This window comes from Semicossyphus pulcher, unplaced genomic scaffold (genome assembly GCF_022749685.1).
Source record: "Semicossyphus pulcher isolate SPU_LCO1_2020_fin unplaced genomic scaffold, fSemPul1.0.p SCAF_28, whole genome shotgun sequence".
Taxonomy (NCBI): domain Eukaryota; kingdom Metazoa; phylum Chordata; class Actinopteri; order Labriformes; family Labridae; genus Semicossyphus; species Semicossyphus pulcher.
Genome location: NW_027211702.1, coordinates 298,480 through 316,075, shown reverse-complemented (window position 1 = coordinate 316,075; position 17,596 = coordinate 298,480). Strand labels below are relative to the sequence as shown.

The 17,596-nt window shown below is 38.8% G+C and overlaps 1 protein-coding gene across 3 annotated transcripts in view; it reads right to left on the bottom strand.

Moving 5' to 3' along the window:
- The window catches only part of cntfr (ciliary neurotrophic factor receptor), a 220,682-nt gene that overhangs the window by 16,348 nt on the left and 186,738 nt on the right, over nt 1-17,596 (bottom strand). For all 3 annotated transcript variants that reach the window (XM_069677259.1, XM_069677260.1, XM_069677258.1), the window contains 2 exons: nt 17,281-17,447; nt 10,481-10,644 (listed from right to left, as the gene is read on the bottom strand). In XM_069677259.1, coding sequence (XP_069533360.1) covers nt 10,481-10,644; nt 17,281-17,447 — 331 coding nt within the window. The remainder of the gene's footprint in view (nt 1-10,480; nt 10,645-17,280; nt 17,448-17,596) is intronic.

The following is a 17,596-nucleotide window of genomic DNA, read 5'->3' as shown; positions in this document are numbered from 1 at the left end:
TGCTCCATTTAATCATTACTCTATCTTGTGCTTGTGTTTACTATTGCATAAATCTCAAATAACTTTCCCACTAGGATCAATAAAGTTTCATCTCATCTTATCAAGAAGAAATAAATGACTTGATGTAGTAGAAATTAAAAGAATGGAAGGAACACCAATAGCAGGTCATACCAGTGGTGCAGTAAGACCATTACAATCACATAAAAAATGTTTATTTTGGCTTGAAACATTAGCTTGTATATTTTGTCATATATTTTGTGAAATACATTATCACCGGACCCAAATATTATGTGTCAAGCATCATTCATGTAGGTCAGAGGTGGAAGGGACAACAAGATGAGCAAACCAGTAGAAGGAACAAAGAACAAAACATAAAGAAAGAGAAGACGGACTGACAAATAGGGGGGAAGAGGGAGGGGGGTGCAGAGAGAAACTAGAGATGCAAAAATGAGCCAGCAAAAGAAAGAAGAAAAAACAGAGACAGTGAGACATGGAGAGAATTGGCGTCGGTGGTCAGATCTAATCCACTGAGCATGTCTGTTGTCCTGGAAAGGAAACCCAATTATATGGCACTTCCACTGGCCCGATGGCGCTGTGTGTGTGTGTATGTGCGTGTGTGTGCACTGAGAAGGTTGGTCTCATTAGGTTGACTGACAGCTCCCATTTTTCCGCCGTGCACTCCTCCTATTTGAGAACACACACACACACACACACACACACACACACACACGCACGCAGAAACACCAAATCCAGGGGTAATTTCTCAGACAGTATTTTCCTCTGTGAAGACCCAATTGCCATAGCAGCAATTACTGTAAAAGGAAGCTAAACCCCCAGCCAATCGTGAACTAGACCTTGCACCCTTAAAAAGCATGTGGTGCTTTTCAACAACACTGCTGTGGAGGTGTCTCTACATTAACTCTGGTTTATGCTGCCATGCCAGCTTGTCAAAAATGTCAAACATGAACACGTCATGAGAGATAAGATTTGAATCAGAATTCATCCCCCACTTCCATCTTCCCCTTCGGTAACAACTCTAAAAAACTCCTGTCATGTCACAAAAATGTTTTTTTTTTCTCTGCTGACAGGTCTCACTGGAGATGGATATGAGAACACATTCAGCTTATTTTACTTGTTTTACTGGCTTTTTCAGGGAAATGTTGTGAAAAATCAGAAAAATGACATAACAATAATGTGTCATATACAATTTGATCTGATATCTTTTTAATGCAGACACAAAAAATTTTCCAGGCACCCTGCCCTGTTACTGTCACCCAGTAGATGCTTTATTTTATGATCATTTACGCCTTGCTATGATATTTGAAATAAATTAGGTCTTTACGTGCCTGGCTATATAAAATTATAATACATTTGACCAAAATGTGACGCTTGACTCCGGATCCATTGAATAGACTTCAACTGACAGTTCTTTAGTTGTGTGATTCTATTATTATGCTGTGCTCAAGTGGTGGAAAGAAAGTCTGACGTCCAGGACTTCTAAGTGGCTGTTTAATCAATTGCTGTTTTAGGCAGATAATCAAACCCATAAGACAAATGACAAAGAACATTAATTGTAATAGATGGTGCTGTGTAATTAGCTGTCAGTTTGATAAGCTCTAAAAGCTGGAGAAAAAGATACAAATTAAATGAATGGGGATTGAACCTAATGAAAACAGTTGGCTACAGCACAGTGAGCAGTGTATAATATTCATACTGCTGCAGAACAGGCTCACAATGGTAATTTCTGCTCAAAGGCTGCCTCCTTATTTCAATCAAATCGAATTATTAATCTCGTACTCGAATCACCAGATGGGCATTTTCTAAAATGCCCCCACACCCCCGAGTTGCTCCCAACAGAACTTTACTTGATAAAGATGAAGCTGAGGCTGACAGAACATGATGGGTGGTGAAACTGCTGTACGCCAGCTGAACCACACTTCTCCAAAGAGAGCTGTGCTGCCCAATGGCAGCTGGCACTGCTCATCACAAGTTGTTGCCTTTGGGCAAAAAAGTTTGTACACATTTTTTCAAAATGCCTCAGAAAAACTAGGTCATTTGGATGCACTTTGAGAATATTAAAGAAAACTAATACTGACAATGTTTCCTGGCAGTCTATTTTAAATAATAACTGGTGCAGTTTTTGCCCACACAGGCTGGTTTCTTTTTGTCCAAGTATTATATAAAATGATGATTAACTTTCTTGAATTAATTCATCACAATGAACACATTGCACTGTTTTAAAGTCTTTCCCCTCTTTTAGCTTTTTTTCTGGAAAGGGACAGCCTTGTTTGTTTAATCTTAACAGCGTTGGTGACTTCCACTTTTCATTTGGTGTCTGCGATGTTCACTCCATCAAAAATGTATTGGCCATGAGACACAAGTCTCCAAGATCAAGTCCAAACAGTGTATGTGTGTCCTGAAATCTCAGGGCAGATACAAGGTTGTGTATGACAGCCCCAAGGATTGACATGGTGATATAGAAATCAATAGAGACTGAGGAGAGGGCAGCGCCTCCATTCGTCTTCATTCACCCGTACACAGAAAGACCTCTAAAGCACCAGGAAAAATATACAATGACATATTCCAACTGCAATCTTGGAAAGTCACACAGGATAAGATATCTCTCGCTTTGATGTGTGACACATATGACACCTCTTCATTGTATATACTGTATATGTGTTAAACAGAAAGAGCAACTGCCTCCATGTTGGTCTTGATTTCAGTTTTTCCTTTTCATGTTTTCTTCTTCCCCTTTCTCCAATTTTCCTATATACATTTTTGTGCTTTCCTTATTGCAAATATAATGAGAACTAAAATTGGATTGATATAAAATAAGAACTGCATATTCTTTATTAGATGCTGATCTACAGTATGCATCTCTTTGTGTATGTTTGTGTATGTACAGGACACTATTCAACTTTAATCTTTTTTGACAGCAGAGCTAAATGATGATGGCTTTCATATGTGACAGGATTGGATCTGCCCTGAGTGTGTGTGTGTGTGTGTGTGTGTGTGTGTGTGTGTGTGTGTGTGTGTGTTCGAAAGATGGGGTATGATAAATGATCTGTCGTTGGCAGTGTCCTTTAGATGGGATGTTTTTCCCCAAACAAGGTCTTAACATTTATCATGTTCGCCCATAGATACAAATGGATGGCTTGAGGGACGGATGGTTAGATAGCTAGCTTAATGCATGGATGGAAGGACAGATGAATGGATGGATGATGGTAACGCCATGGATTGCTGAGAAAGGAAAAAGTGGTAGATGCGGTGGCATAGGGAGGTGAGAAGGAAACAAGGAGGTGGAGGGATAAAGTGAGAATGGGAGAGAAGAGCATGAAATAGAGGGAATCAGGGGCACTGTTTAGCTTTCATGAACGTCAATGTCAGATTGAGTTAAATAGCCTTGTATTCAGGGTCAATCTCTGCTTTTACTCTGCCATGACAACAATGTTATTCAAAAAAATCACACAGTACATGCACACAGTTATTTAACACACACAAACAGCCAATAAAAATGCACAAAATCTGACAAAAACACAAGGAAGATGCAGAGAATTACATAGGCAAACAATCTCATACATACAGTATATTGCTGTAAATCTACTTAACATTGCACACACACACACACACACACACACACACATACACAGCTCTAGCTCAGTATTGATTCATCTAAGTGCTTGCAGGATGAGAGTGAGTTTTGGCAAACATACAAAGACCATTATGCCATGGATGGAAAGAGAAAGACAGTGTGTTGGTGGTAGAGGAGAAGAGCGATAGGAAAGTGAAGCAATATTGACAAAGAAAGGAAGACCTGGGGAGAGGGTGGAATGAAGGAGATATAGAAAAAATAAGAGAAAGGGACAATGATAGAGGGAGAAAAAAGGACAAAGAAAGAGAGGTGGGGGTGGGAGAGTGAGGGAGATGGATGGGAGAGGGAGGATGCAGCACGTCAGACAGAAGGACAGAGAGAAAATGTGGGATAAAAAAAATGAATGAAAGGCTAAGCTGTGTTGGCCAAGCAGACAGAGATTAAAGGAAGAAGAATTTTAAGTCCACCTCCTTTCTCTGTTCCGACTGATTTATTGTGTCCCTCTGAGTTTTTGTTGGTCTTACATCATGAACATTCAATGTTTGCACTTTTCTGCCCTTTTTGTGTCTGTGTACAGTATGTGTGGGTCTGACATCTGTGGACAGCCTGTAGGTGGGCAAATATATGCAGACACACTGTGTGGGTCTATGAATGCACTGCAAAATGACACAAAAAACATAATTTCATCAAGACATTTTTAACCTTTAAAGTCTTCCAGCTTGTTTCAGAATATTTCTAACACAAATCAACTTGTTTCAGTGATATTCCAGAAATTAGTGGAAGTACTTTAAAACAAGAACAAATATAGGTCACTGCACTATAAATGAAGAAAACTAAGACTTACATTCTTGAAACAAGATAATGTGCATTGAAAACATGATTAAATCATCTCCATGCACAAGCAGACTTTTGGCGGACTCATAGTAATGACTTAATGCGATGAAGATTTGATGTGTGCTATTTTTGCATGGATTGAATGCCTGTTTACATAATATGGATAATCTGTGGCTGTGTGAGGTCTTTGTTTTCACATGTACACTCATGCATATTCATGTAAGAGTGCTTGGAAAGCATTTCCCTGTATATTAATCTTTATAATTAGAAGAACAAGATTGGTTTGTGTGTCCATATGTATTCTATATGCATATGATATTTAAAAGTGAATATATGTATCTGCATGTGTTCATTTCTGTCCGTGTATGTCTGTTTCCGTGCGTGAGAAAATCTGCAAGGAAACGTGTGTGTTTTCAGAGGGCTGGAGTTCAGCATCATCCCCAAAGGGCAATTACAGTGTAGCAGATGCAGTTTCATACCACGCAGAGAATATTGAGCAATCTGAAATTGTTCTTATCACAGTTACTGGACCATTGCTTTAATTGCAGTGAGAGCTTGAGTTCACATCTTAGTAAAGGGAGCGTGAGGGTGGGATGGAAACAATGCAGCACACGGCCATGGGAAACGGAACAATTTACTGAAACATTACAGGCATGCAGATGTATTCTCAAGTGGCTATTCTTTTGCGTCTTTGATAATTAACTCTCAATTACTCAATTACAGATTATGGCACAGACATGATGTGAAGTGCAGAGTAAAGTGTCATCTATAGAAAAACAGCTTCCCTACTAAATTACAGGAGACTAGCCTGCAGTCTTATGTTTATGAACCTTTTAAGTCGAGGCCTCAAGGAAGGACACCATCATCTTTATGGAGTGGATGATCTGGGTATTCAAGGACCAAGTTACCCTTTCTTAGCACTCACTAGGTGACTTGGAGTGTTACATCTTTTTATGAGCCTCAAATGAAGCCTGTAGCATAAAGTCGACTAAGGACAGAAGTAGAGAATGTATGGTAGCTGTGCCTTTCTGGGGAGTAAATGTGATGAAATTTCCTTTTTTCTCTAGCATTGATGCACGTGGGAAATATATTCACAGTGCTGAAACTGAGTTTATTGAACCGAAGCGGCTTTACTGACCATCTTAACATTCTTGCTCAATCTATTTATCTGTACAAGGTCAAAACAAAAAGTGACAACTAATCCAATATACAGTCATGACAACAATGCATATGCCGAAGCATTTAGTATTCTCTATACAGACAGGTGCACCTTCTTTGCTAATACACAGTGCTCATATCTGTGTCAGTTGACTCTCTTTTATTTCACTAGATTTGGGGCTTTAACGACGCAATCTGATTTCACATTCAACTACATCATAAACTCTTCTCTTTCAAGTAAGGCTGGGTGGCATTGCTAAAAGCTAATCTCTCAATTTGCAAATCATTCAGTGACTTAGTAGATCATTCATTCTTTTATAGGGATTTTCTCTCTGTATACACGTCAGCTTCTCACTTGTAATGCTTCTCTTATAGTCATATTTCAGTTCATCCCAAAGTTTCTCACTTCGTTGTCATTACTTCCTCTCTTTCCCCTAAACCACTAATCCATATTCCCTTAACATGAAACACCTTTTAACTGATAGCTTATAAAACTTAACTTGCAAAGAAGCCCCTGTTGTGCTTTTTTGTTCCCCATGCTTTCATTCATTTATCAATTTTTTTGAGGCTGGTGTTGCTTCAAACAGCCATAGTCATATGGAGAACAGCCATTGTCCTCTCCATATGACAATTTTTCTCGCCATACTTCTCATCTGTCATCCATTCTTCATGTGTTATGATCAAATAAGGTAGTCACAGGCTTATATATACATTTTTTAGCATTACAACTATTTTGAATGCAATAAGCAGCTTCCTTCCCTTAATCCAATTCTTCATCAATCACCTTTGACAATCCATAACTTAAGTCCAAATGCTCTCAGATATCTAAGGTCTATGGCGTTTATACTCTCTTACTTCCTCTACCAGAGTCTGCTATCCATTAACATTTTTTTTACCTCATGTGAAGCACTCCATCCATCTCAGCTTCAAACTTTCCCTTATTTTCCTCCTTCTGTCTGAATCTCCATCACTCTAAGTATCTGGGCCAGTCATCCCTTCATTCCTCGGGAGGATGGATGGTTTCCTCTAAAGATCAGTCTGATCACACCACCGCTTTCATTTTTGACTCAAAACATATTTCAAAATGTTACATGTGAAAGCCATTCTCACCCAGCTCTGCCGTCTAACCACATTAAAGTTAAATTCCACAGCAGTACAAACCACTTCAATTAGTATTCAACCTCTGGCGCTATAATTAATGAAGTATATATGGAGCCAATAAACAGTGTATCTTATTTTGGCAACCTCATTAAACTCCACTTAATGATTTATGTCACGGCTTGAAAGTTTTAGGCCCAAATGTTTTCGAAAACACAGGGAGCAACTACAGTCAATTATTAAACGTGGTTTACTGTATATTCAGCTCCAATGGCAGTAACCAGTGACAAGCTGCCATAACCAACTGAAATTGATCTATTTACAGTTTTGATGTTGCCTTCTGAAAGCATGGCTACACAATATATATATAATATATATACCCATATGGGAGCTAGAAAGGAGTACTATGTGTCTTTACAGGATGTAAATGGTAAATGGACTGTACTTATAAAGCACTTTTCTAGTCTGACCACTCGAAGCACCAACCTTCCAAGTGAGAGACTATTGACTCTACCACTGCGCCACAGCCGCCACAAGTGTTTAAAACATGAAGACTTGTTAACTTATAACGAAATGAAAGGACATTTACAAATATGTGAATGTGCTTTTTGTAGCACAAAGTCTAGTCTACAAAAGATTGAAAGACATGGCCTTACAAGAAACAAATTCTAACTAATTAACATTTAGTTTGCACTTCAACGGACATTGTGGTACAAATTTTCATTTGAAAGTTGTGTTTTTCACTAAGCAGTGAGTAGGATCTGATCTGTATTCTTCTCCATAATTTGACTCAACACAGACGCTGCAGTGGCAGCACAGTTTTAAGTAGTAGAAGAAATAATTTAGTTATTTTTGCTTAAAACACATTTTTATTACACAGAGATAGCCAGGGTTGGATGGCTGGCTGAGAGTTGGTGGGGTCATCCACTAATCATAAGATCATCTGTTTGATTGTCGGCTCCTGCAGATCGCATTTTGAAATGTCTTTGGGAAAGACATTGAACTACTGAACTTGATCCTAAAGGCATAGCTGTTGGTTTGTAAATGTGTGCTTGAATGAATTCGATTATGATAGACAGGTTGGCATCTTGTCTGGCCGCCATCAATGTGTGTGTGCATGTGGCAGTGGTGTAATATGCTTTGAGTAGTTATATAAGGGATTTTAATCAAACGGTATGCTCACACAGTCCTGAGATTAGGTACAATAAGGCAGATTAAGAGAAAACATCAGATATCTTCCAGAGTTATTGCCATATAATTTTGGAACAGTTTGGAACTGGTACATGGAGGTGGTCAGATACACCTCAAAACAAATTCAGAGAAAAGAAGTGGACTCACATTAAGTGCTGTTTCTATCAGCTAGCTGTGCATTGACAGGATTAAACATTTTGTCGACCTATAAGGTCTGCGAGGTAATGAATGTTGGTCCCTTGCTGACATGGGCAGATGAAGAAATGTACAGTGCAGACCCTTGGAGAGTGGAAGATGTGGAAGTATAATTTGTTCTTAAACCATGGCTGCACAGCTCTTACTAGCTTAAATTGGCTCTGTTATCTCTCCAACTCAGGAAAAAGCAGTCAATCAGCCAAACACTGGACTATTTGAATGTATTGATTGATCTCCGATAAATGATACACTAGTGGCAAACTTTGCTTGTGCCATTAAAGTTTATTACAACCTGACCTGTTGCAATGAGTTAAAAATTAAAAATTCAGCCTGATTAATACACATACAAATTTTATACACAAGGATTAATTATGCATCTATTAATCACTAATAACCTGGAATTGAAGTCCGGAGGTGACAGGCTGAGAATTCCCCCCTCTGTAAACCACACTTACTGCTATGAAAACTCAATCCATGACATGAAGACATTCATCAAAGAACGCTGCAAAAAACCCAGAAAACCGTACAGTTTTCAGCTGTCATTAACTGTGATTATGTAATCTTCAAATTATGTGCTCTTACCCAAACCAAATATTGACCTAAGGTTCCAACCTTTCGCTTAACTCACCAGTTCACATATTGATTGATTAGTGGTGAGGGCAAGAAGGGAAACTGAGAGTGTGTGTCAGGTTTAATCACTGACGTATACCACAAAGATCTAAGGCGTTATTACAACTTCCATCATTCCCACTGCTGTGTGTGTGTTACTGTGTGTGTGTTTGTGAGAGGGAGAGAGAGAGAGAATGTGTATGGATGTAGATAATAACACTAGGCTTGTCTATGTATGTATGATTTTTGTAATTGTGACTAAAGGTTTGTGCATAAAGGTAACACATACTCTATTTAGCAGGCTTACTGGGGTCCATTAATCATTAAGTCTTTAAAATGTCATTATCACATGTCCCCAGAGGACAAAATAATATTTAGTTTGATTACTTTGTTTGAAAATTTAAAAAAAGCCACTGGCAATTCTCTGACAAATAACATGAAACTGAGCAAAGTGGTGCCAACAAATACACTTTTGTATATGTGGATTACTAGACATAGTTATAAACAAAAGGACACAAAAAACAAAATAAACATCAAATAAACTTCTCCACAATGATCCAATCTGAAGAAACTTTGATAATAAAGTTTAAAAAAAGTAGGAAAGATAGGAGCAAAGCGAGACAGAACAGGAAGAAAAAGGATTTGGTGAGGTAATGGATAAGACAGAGACACATTGTGAAGTACAAATACAGGGATGGACTGAAGAGAAAGGTGAGAGAAAGACAGAGAAAGAACATGTGTATTGGACGATAATTCATATGTCAGTGTGTGTTTCCATTTGAGGGTCAGTAACCCAAGTTTCTGGAACAACACCTTTGCAGACCATTGACGTGGATGATAATAACGCTGCAACGTTAAACCTTGGTAGAGGGGACTTTCATCCCAGGAATCCTATAGTGGACACATATGCTTTTACTATAGGAAGCCCTGAGGGAACTGAACCCACAAGAAGCAGTCAGATACTGTAACACACACCAAAGAAGCTTAGCGATTATGTCTGTCTCTACGGGGATCAAACTCAAACGACTACAGGTTGGACCAGTTCACTTATAGCTGCTAAACGTTCTCAAAGGCATCTTTCCTGATGAGATTGACTGACTGCACTGAATGATGCTGGAAATAACTTTGGCTTTCGTTTCAATAGTTGCCTAAAAAATGTAAAAAAAATCTCTCCTGCTTGTAGAAAATTTGCCATTTCATTTGAGAAATACTTCTGAGACGAGCGGAAACTCAATCTGCAATATGGAGTAAGCTGGTCTGTCATTCCAGCACTACTTCCAGGAAAGAAATAAGACATGCTCACCAGAGGTTTGGAAATACTAGATAATGAATCATACTTTAACAGGTGTTTTGCAATGTTGACTTACAGCTTTTGGTAATGGAGATATATCTGGACAAACTCTCTGGACCATTTATAACTGCCTTTATTTTTGGCTTATGAAACAGTCATTACATATGTCAGCCAGATTTTTTCTGAACTCGCTATGCTACTCATTAGTGAGAGTCTAATTCCGATGCACTGAGCTCCTTTTAACAATGTGTGATTAATATCCATGTGTTCAGTTTTCACAGGAGTTAATTAGTGTATCTCAGGCGTATGATTTTGTTGGCCCCGTTGGACAAAACCTTTTTTTTCCGAATGATTCCATCTTAACTGCTTGTATATCATCAAGATAATAATAAGATGTAGATTTATCTACATGGTATTCTGATAGAGCTTCATAGGTCCCATCTGTACTCAATTTTCTGAATCATGACCTTAAAAAGATAAATGCCTCACACACACACAGCTGCATTACTCACATGCTGCCACTGCTCCCGGATTAGTGGCCGGTATCGAAGGAAGTATTTCAGGGGAAAGTTGTCGATGTCAGGCCAGGTGGCGGGGCTGTGCCAGGATACTTCCAGCCTCCGAGCGTTGAAACGGATGGGAGTTGCTGTCACACGCTCTGGGGGATCCGGTTTGACTGTGGGGTGAATAGAAACCAAGTTAAAGGGGCATCTCACAGATTGAACACTTAAAGGTCAGTGCACTTGTCATAGGGAGCGGTACCCAGATAGTAAAAACAGCTCAATGATGTTTTCCGTGGTTCTGGAGGGATAGGTCTAAAAGAATAACCATAGAGTTAAGGTGTAGTCACATTACAGCAAACAAAAGAAGGGGCTTTGTTGAATATTCTGAAATGTTTGGAAATTGAGAAGCACAAGTCAATGTTGTGTTTGCCCATCTTTAAGTTCAAGCAATGGACCAAGAAAGCCCAGCTTCAACAGATTTGAACTTTGGCCATTCCCCTGGATATCCGACAAGATGCATCATTTTTGATGTTAGACTCTTTATGAAGGAAGCTACATAGCACGATCCAGAGTTATAAAAGCTTTAATCCTACTAAGACCTAAAAATCAGCCCATCCCAGCCCGTAATGTAATAATTTTAACCAGTATTTTCCAGTATTTTCTTAAGGTCACCATAATGGAAACTTTTATTTAGAGATGGCTTGAGGGTGACATTTGCTAATTTAACAGTGAAAGAGGAAGTGAGAACAAAGACAGACATTAGAGGGAGCTGTAGCGAGTTATAATATGAGTGGTTATCAGTCCCCGATGAAAAGGCCTGTATTAATGGTGTGTGTCTGAATACATGTCCATTGAGGAAGACAGACTGAGAGAATTCAATTCACCCCTTTCAGGATATATTGATGACCCTGCCTTTGTTAGATCTCCCCCACCAGGGAAAACACTGGCCTGCCACTTTGGCTACATGGAACCCTTTCTCAAGCAGAAATACACATGATATTACAATAGGAAATGGATAGCTGCAATTACAATCTGAATGTCTGATAGCATACACACAGATGTAGTACCAGAGGATGAAAGCATTTCGGGTAAAAAGCAACACATGCAGAAGGCATGTAGACAGGCAGCACACAGGCTAATACAGACTAAGACAAAAGCACACAGACAGACCTCTCTCTCTCTGACCTTGATAGAATGAAAGATCAAAAATATGAAAGATGAATGGAGAAGATATGAGACAGATAAAAGCACACTGACAGCTTTCTCCCTTGAGAAAGAGATGTTAACTCATTGTGACCTTCTTCAAGTAAATGTGTACAAAAATGAAATAGAGAAGGGAAGACCGAGTGAAAGAACAGAAAAGAGCAAAAAGGCAGTGTGAAACCAAAGTCAGAGGAGACCAGAGTTCAGAATTTTTCCTCTTTGTCCACATCTGCTTTGTCCAACAGTGTGTAACAGAAAGAAACATGTGCAAGCACAGAATAACACAGAGAGAAATCTGTATGGGTTGGGTGTCTCAACGGCTTTTAAAGTATTCATATCACTTGAGTATTAGCTTTGTGTTGCATGAGTAATGAACACATCCTTCTTTTGATGACCTGCGGGGGGCACCTGGAGCCCGACCAAGCACTGCTATTAATACTAAAGAGAGACAAAGAGGATTTTCTCCTAACTGAAGTTTACAATCCATTCAGACCATAAGGGCCTCTTACTTAGCTGATCAAAATGGATTTCAAGAAAATAACTTGAATTATGCAAACATGCAAAGCTGTGCAGGAACAGATCAAAAGCTCAAAGACTTACGTTTTCCGTGAAACTTAATAATCTCCCAGAGCTAATTTAATGAATGTCTGTTAAGTCACAATCTATTCCTGAATGAGGTAATACAATGGTGATTGAGCCTCTGATAAAAGCCCTTGCATTTGCAGTTTAACAAACAGGGTGTCGACCGTGCATTCTCAGGAAAAGAAAGGTAGCTACAGTTAGAGATGATGAAAGTTACATCACCAACCAGTGGTTGGTCCATCAGATAAGGTAGGTGGAGCTAATACAACTGACTTACTCTTTTACCCACGTGTTGAAGCGTTGACTGTTTAAGCAGTCTCTGCTGGCGGTGCAGATAAATGATCATTTCCAAACTCCAAAATCACACCTGCATTTACCGCTTATCACCATAGTTGCCTTTTAGAGAACTAAACTGAGATCTCTGAGATTGTTACTTTAATGTAATGTTGCAGGGAGCTAGATTTACGCTATCTTTGTAAAGACAGAATGTTGTCCTTTTAAAGCACAATTTTAGCTATTGATGAATACATTTAGAGATAAATAGTGTTATGTAATTGATTGACAAGAAAAAAAGTCATGAGAGTAAATTACCAAACTTACAGTATACAGTAGATAGAGGGATGGCTCTTCATGTGGGGGAAATGTAAAGAGATAACGGCAGCATAGGATTTGCTAGAAGAAGAAAAAAGCTCTTCTGTGATAATACAGGTATGGTTTTATGACATGCGGTTGACGTGCCTACCCATGCTTGGCTTTAGAATGTCTGTCATGCCTCCCTTGGCTCTATTCAATCAAATTTACATCCACATTACGGTTTCTCTTTCTTCCTTTTTGTCTCATGTTGCAACATTCGCTGCAGCCCATTCTCTCTCTCTCTGATGCAAGTGAACAGGTGTATTGAAACATAAAAGTCTAATCTTTCAAACAGGTACTTGCAAAACTATTATATGCACTGTCTGCTGAAAATGGAACAATCGTTTGGGAGGGAGAGTGGCTAATCTTTCTTGCTAAAGAGAAAAAAGGACCTTTATCCTTGTGGCTATGGACTATGCAGAAAAATCCAGGTAAAGTATAAAAGATCTGCAAAAGTTAAATCTGCATCTCGAACCCAATATATAATATATATGTCTGAGTTCTACTGTGAACATTTGATTGTAGTTTGTGAAACCATTATTATGCATAATGTAGTCTTTTTACCTAATGCATCCCGCTGTGACTGCATGATGAAAAGAGGACATCAAAAACTCTGTAGCTCCTTTCTTCCCTTTGTGAACACTAAACTGTATCCACTTTCAAATAAATGTGCCTTTTGAGAAGAAACAAAACAAAACGACAAAAAAAGTGCAATCTTTTTATTGTTTGTGCGAAGCTGGATGACAGCATCTAACAGTGCACTTGAACAAATGGGAACAATGGGGAGAAGTAGAGTGCTTCTATATTCGACTGATACCTCACAAAAATAACTTTAAAAAGGAAAATGGAACCAAACAAGGTAATATATTACCTGTGCTTATAAAACAAGTGTTGCTTTGTGAAAGCAGCAGAACACCTCCTCTACAGACTAGTGAGATGCCTCTACCATTTTAAGAGTCTCAGGTATAGGCAGCAGACAGCAAATCTGATGTTATGAAAGTAATGACACAGTAAAATTAGTTATCCCAGATTAAAGCCTCTTTGTTGCAGACAAATATTTCAGAGATAACTAAGTGAAGTGTGTAATAGTGCTATTTGATGTGTGGGTGTACAAGGGAAGGTTTATAAGGAGAAGATATGTTGAGTGCATTTCACTGACTTATCTGCGAAGCATAGCTGTGGTAGAGCGTTATAATTAGTGTACTGATTCCTCATCAAGTCACTAAGCCAAAATGACACAATATCTCACACAAGCACAGACTTTAAAGACCAAAAGTAGAATCTCTCAAATCCACATGGCTTATATGTTCAAAGCTGCATCAGGCAAGAAACATAAAAATGAAGAAAATATCTGACAGGTTTTCTCTCTGTTAAGGAATTTATACATTATACTTCAGACTACAGTGAGTCACACCATTTCCATTATGAAGACTTTTGCCAACCCTTAATTTTCAATTCAATAATTGCTGATGTACCACACATGGGATTCACTTCCGCAGGATTTTCTTCTAGCTGAAAACTGCAACAGTACAACAACTCTTAAGGAATCCACTGCTGTAGAGACTGTTATAATAGTTAAGTTTGGGCATGTCATTAAATAATGCATCTCTAGTAAATATGCCTTTGGACCCCTGCCAAATGTAGTTGTGCCTTTTGGTAGCAAGTGCTGCACTTTGACCTCCCTTATGGAGAGAGCTGAGCCAGCAAAATATCCCACTATACACAGTTTTTGGCTAAATAAAAAGTCTTGAATAATACAAGAGTTTGTCGGAGCAGTCTTGGCTACTCATTTGGTAATCTGCTAGAATAAAAGAAAAAGAACAGTTATAAATAGAAACAGGGTGTCATTATTACTTATTCATCTATTTTTAACTGCCATTAACACCTTCACTTTGATTGACTGAACCTTTCTTTTCCTGGCTGCTCCTGGGACCTGGGACCACTGAGTAACCTGAATATTATCACTCCACTTTGTAAGTATTAACTGAAAGGATGACAGAAGTGACAGATGATTTAATGGTGTTGATGAAAAGCTGGTGCAGCTACATTTACCCTTTTGGGATTGGGTCATAGTATATTAATTTTAATCACAGTGAATGAGTAATGTAGTACTGGATGACAGCAGTGGCTCAGGTGGACTGATGTCAGAGCGGACTGAAAAAAATCTTTGTGAAAACACTTTAACTGTAGAAGCCTTTACACTTAGAGAGCATCAGCAAGCGTTTGATCATCTTGGCACTAGAAAGCTTTAAAATATCATATGATGAGACTGGAGGCTCCTTGAGGGTTCTCTTTGTAACCGCACCCACAGCATGCACATGTGAGGACACATACACACACACATGCACACACACTATCTCATCTCATCTAATTTCAATCCAGCTTTGGTTGGATGAACAGGGACAGTTGAGAATCGTCTGACTCCCACACAGAATTCAGAAGTGCACCAGGAAGCATGAAATTGTTTTATTTATTTACGATCTGCCTCGTTGTCCCTGATAATGAATGTGACTTACAACTTAAAATGGCATGAGAAAGACTTTTAACAATGCAGGGGCGAGGAGGAGGGGTTGTGGGTTGAGGGAAGGCAAACAATATAACAGATGAGTGAAAAATCAAAATGTAGAAGCTAGACCACATCCACAGTGATAATTAAAAGTTTTAGCATCTATTTTAAGCCTCTAAACAGCCTTTTCACTAAAAAAGGATCTCATCCAAGAACCCTTCAAGGAGTTACATACATCTTCTGCTCAAGCACAAATAAAAAGTCTTTATATTCTGTTGCCTCTATCTCATTTGTGATCTATCTCTTTGTGCTACAAGTTAACTAAAACAAAAGAGACAAAAATTAATAAAATGACAAAGTATATATTTCTTACAAATCAGTCTGAAATTAATAATGTAGATGGGAGACATTTGTCACATAAATATCATTTAAATGTTTATGTGAGAGGATTTGGTTGATAATAACAAAGAAACAGAGACACATAGGAAGGAAATATATGAACAGGAGGAAATAGAAGTACAAAGTCACCCGAATGGCATGCAGGAATGAAAAAGAAAGAAAGGGAAAGAAAGGAACAGTGGGGTATTTTGCTATCACCAATAGTTGAAGGATATTTCCTGAGCCAAGGCGCTAATCCGGCTAGCATTAGCATTTTCATGAGTCCTATGTCCGGGGCTTGGCAGAGCATGTCACTGCCTCATTTGGTTACTTATGTACACACACACACACATGCACGCACGCATACACGCACACACGCACACACACACACACACACACACACTTACATACACATTCTAAATCTCTCTCTCTCTCTTTTTCAATACCTCACCCTCTCCACAGACACACTGCACACAATCGCCACAGCCCCATTGGTGTCTGTGTGTGTTTATGAGTCATGCACACCCATATCGCACTCTAAGCAATACAACAGAGCCGAGGACCGCTGGCAGCACTTCCCTTATCTATCAAAGTACTCCTCATTCCTTCTTTAAAATGAATTTCTCCTCTTCACTGCTTTCCAGTCTGAGTCACTCATGAATTCTAAGAGTCTCGCTGTTATTATGTAGCCTTCTGCAGCCTAAGTGAACAAAAACTTCACAATCCAAACTGCATTTCTTTAAACTACTTACCACATAACCATGAAGGCTGTTCTTGAAGGCTGCCAATGAAGGAACAAACTTTAAAGGCAGTTTTTCTTTTCTTTTTTACACATTAAATATGACAAATATTGCAGATGGTGTTTGTTTGAATCTGGCTGCATCAGTGAAAAACCGATGCATTGATTTGTGACTGTAATGTCCTGTCCAAGCCTCAATTAAACTCTGTTTAGTGTAAAAAATGTTCAGGGACAGATTTTTTATTGTCCATGGTACTGGCAGGGGTGCACAGTCAGTGGGTTTCTCGCAAATGGACCGTGCTGTTGGTTAAAGAAACAAAGCTGTGCACTTTCCTTTCAGCTGGGTGACATTTATTTGGCTGTTGAAATTTCAATTTTCTTTGTCTTTGTGGCACCAAGCATTTGTGCAACACATCTCAAAATGGAACCAGAATGAACTCAGTCATCTGTGGTGAAACAAATGCATTAACACTGCACAAGCTTTGGCATCCTTGAAGCGATGCCTTGACACTCTGACAAATGTTTTGAAAGAAAGAACAAGGACAAAAAAGAATCTTAGAATTGTCCCTGAACTTAATTTTCGAAAAATCATTGTTTGTAAAGGAAAGTAGTTAAGATTCTGCAGCTGGAAACATTTCTAACATTTTCAAAATGTCATTGAGTTACCTTTGAACCATTTGAGCTCAGAACCTAAATTTATTATTACATTTTGAGCAAAACACCACCAAAAGACAAAAGTGGCTACAACAGCTACCACATGTTTCTTACCTATACTGGACTCTTCAAAGATAATGTTGGTAAAGGCTTTCCCCAAGGCATTGACTGCTGTCACGTTAACTTTGTAGGGGAAGCTGGAGAAAACCTCCGGAAAACGTACACGACAGCGGTTCTTGTGGTCTGGATCCTTCTGCACCTCCAATGAACGCTGGTTATGTCTGGAGAAAGAAAGACATTAAAACGGTTGGCAAGTGGAGAGAAAAAGCAACAAGGGTAAATGTGAGAAAGACAGATTTTATTTAACTTTTTATTTATAAAATTCTTGCATTTAATTTAAATCACCTGGTAGATCCCATTTCTCAGCATT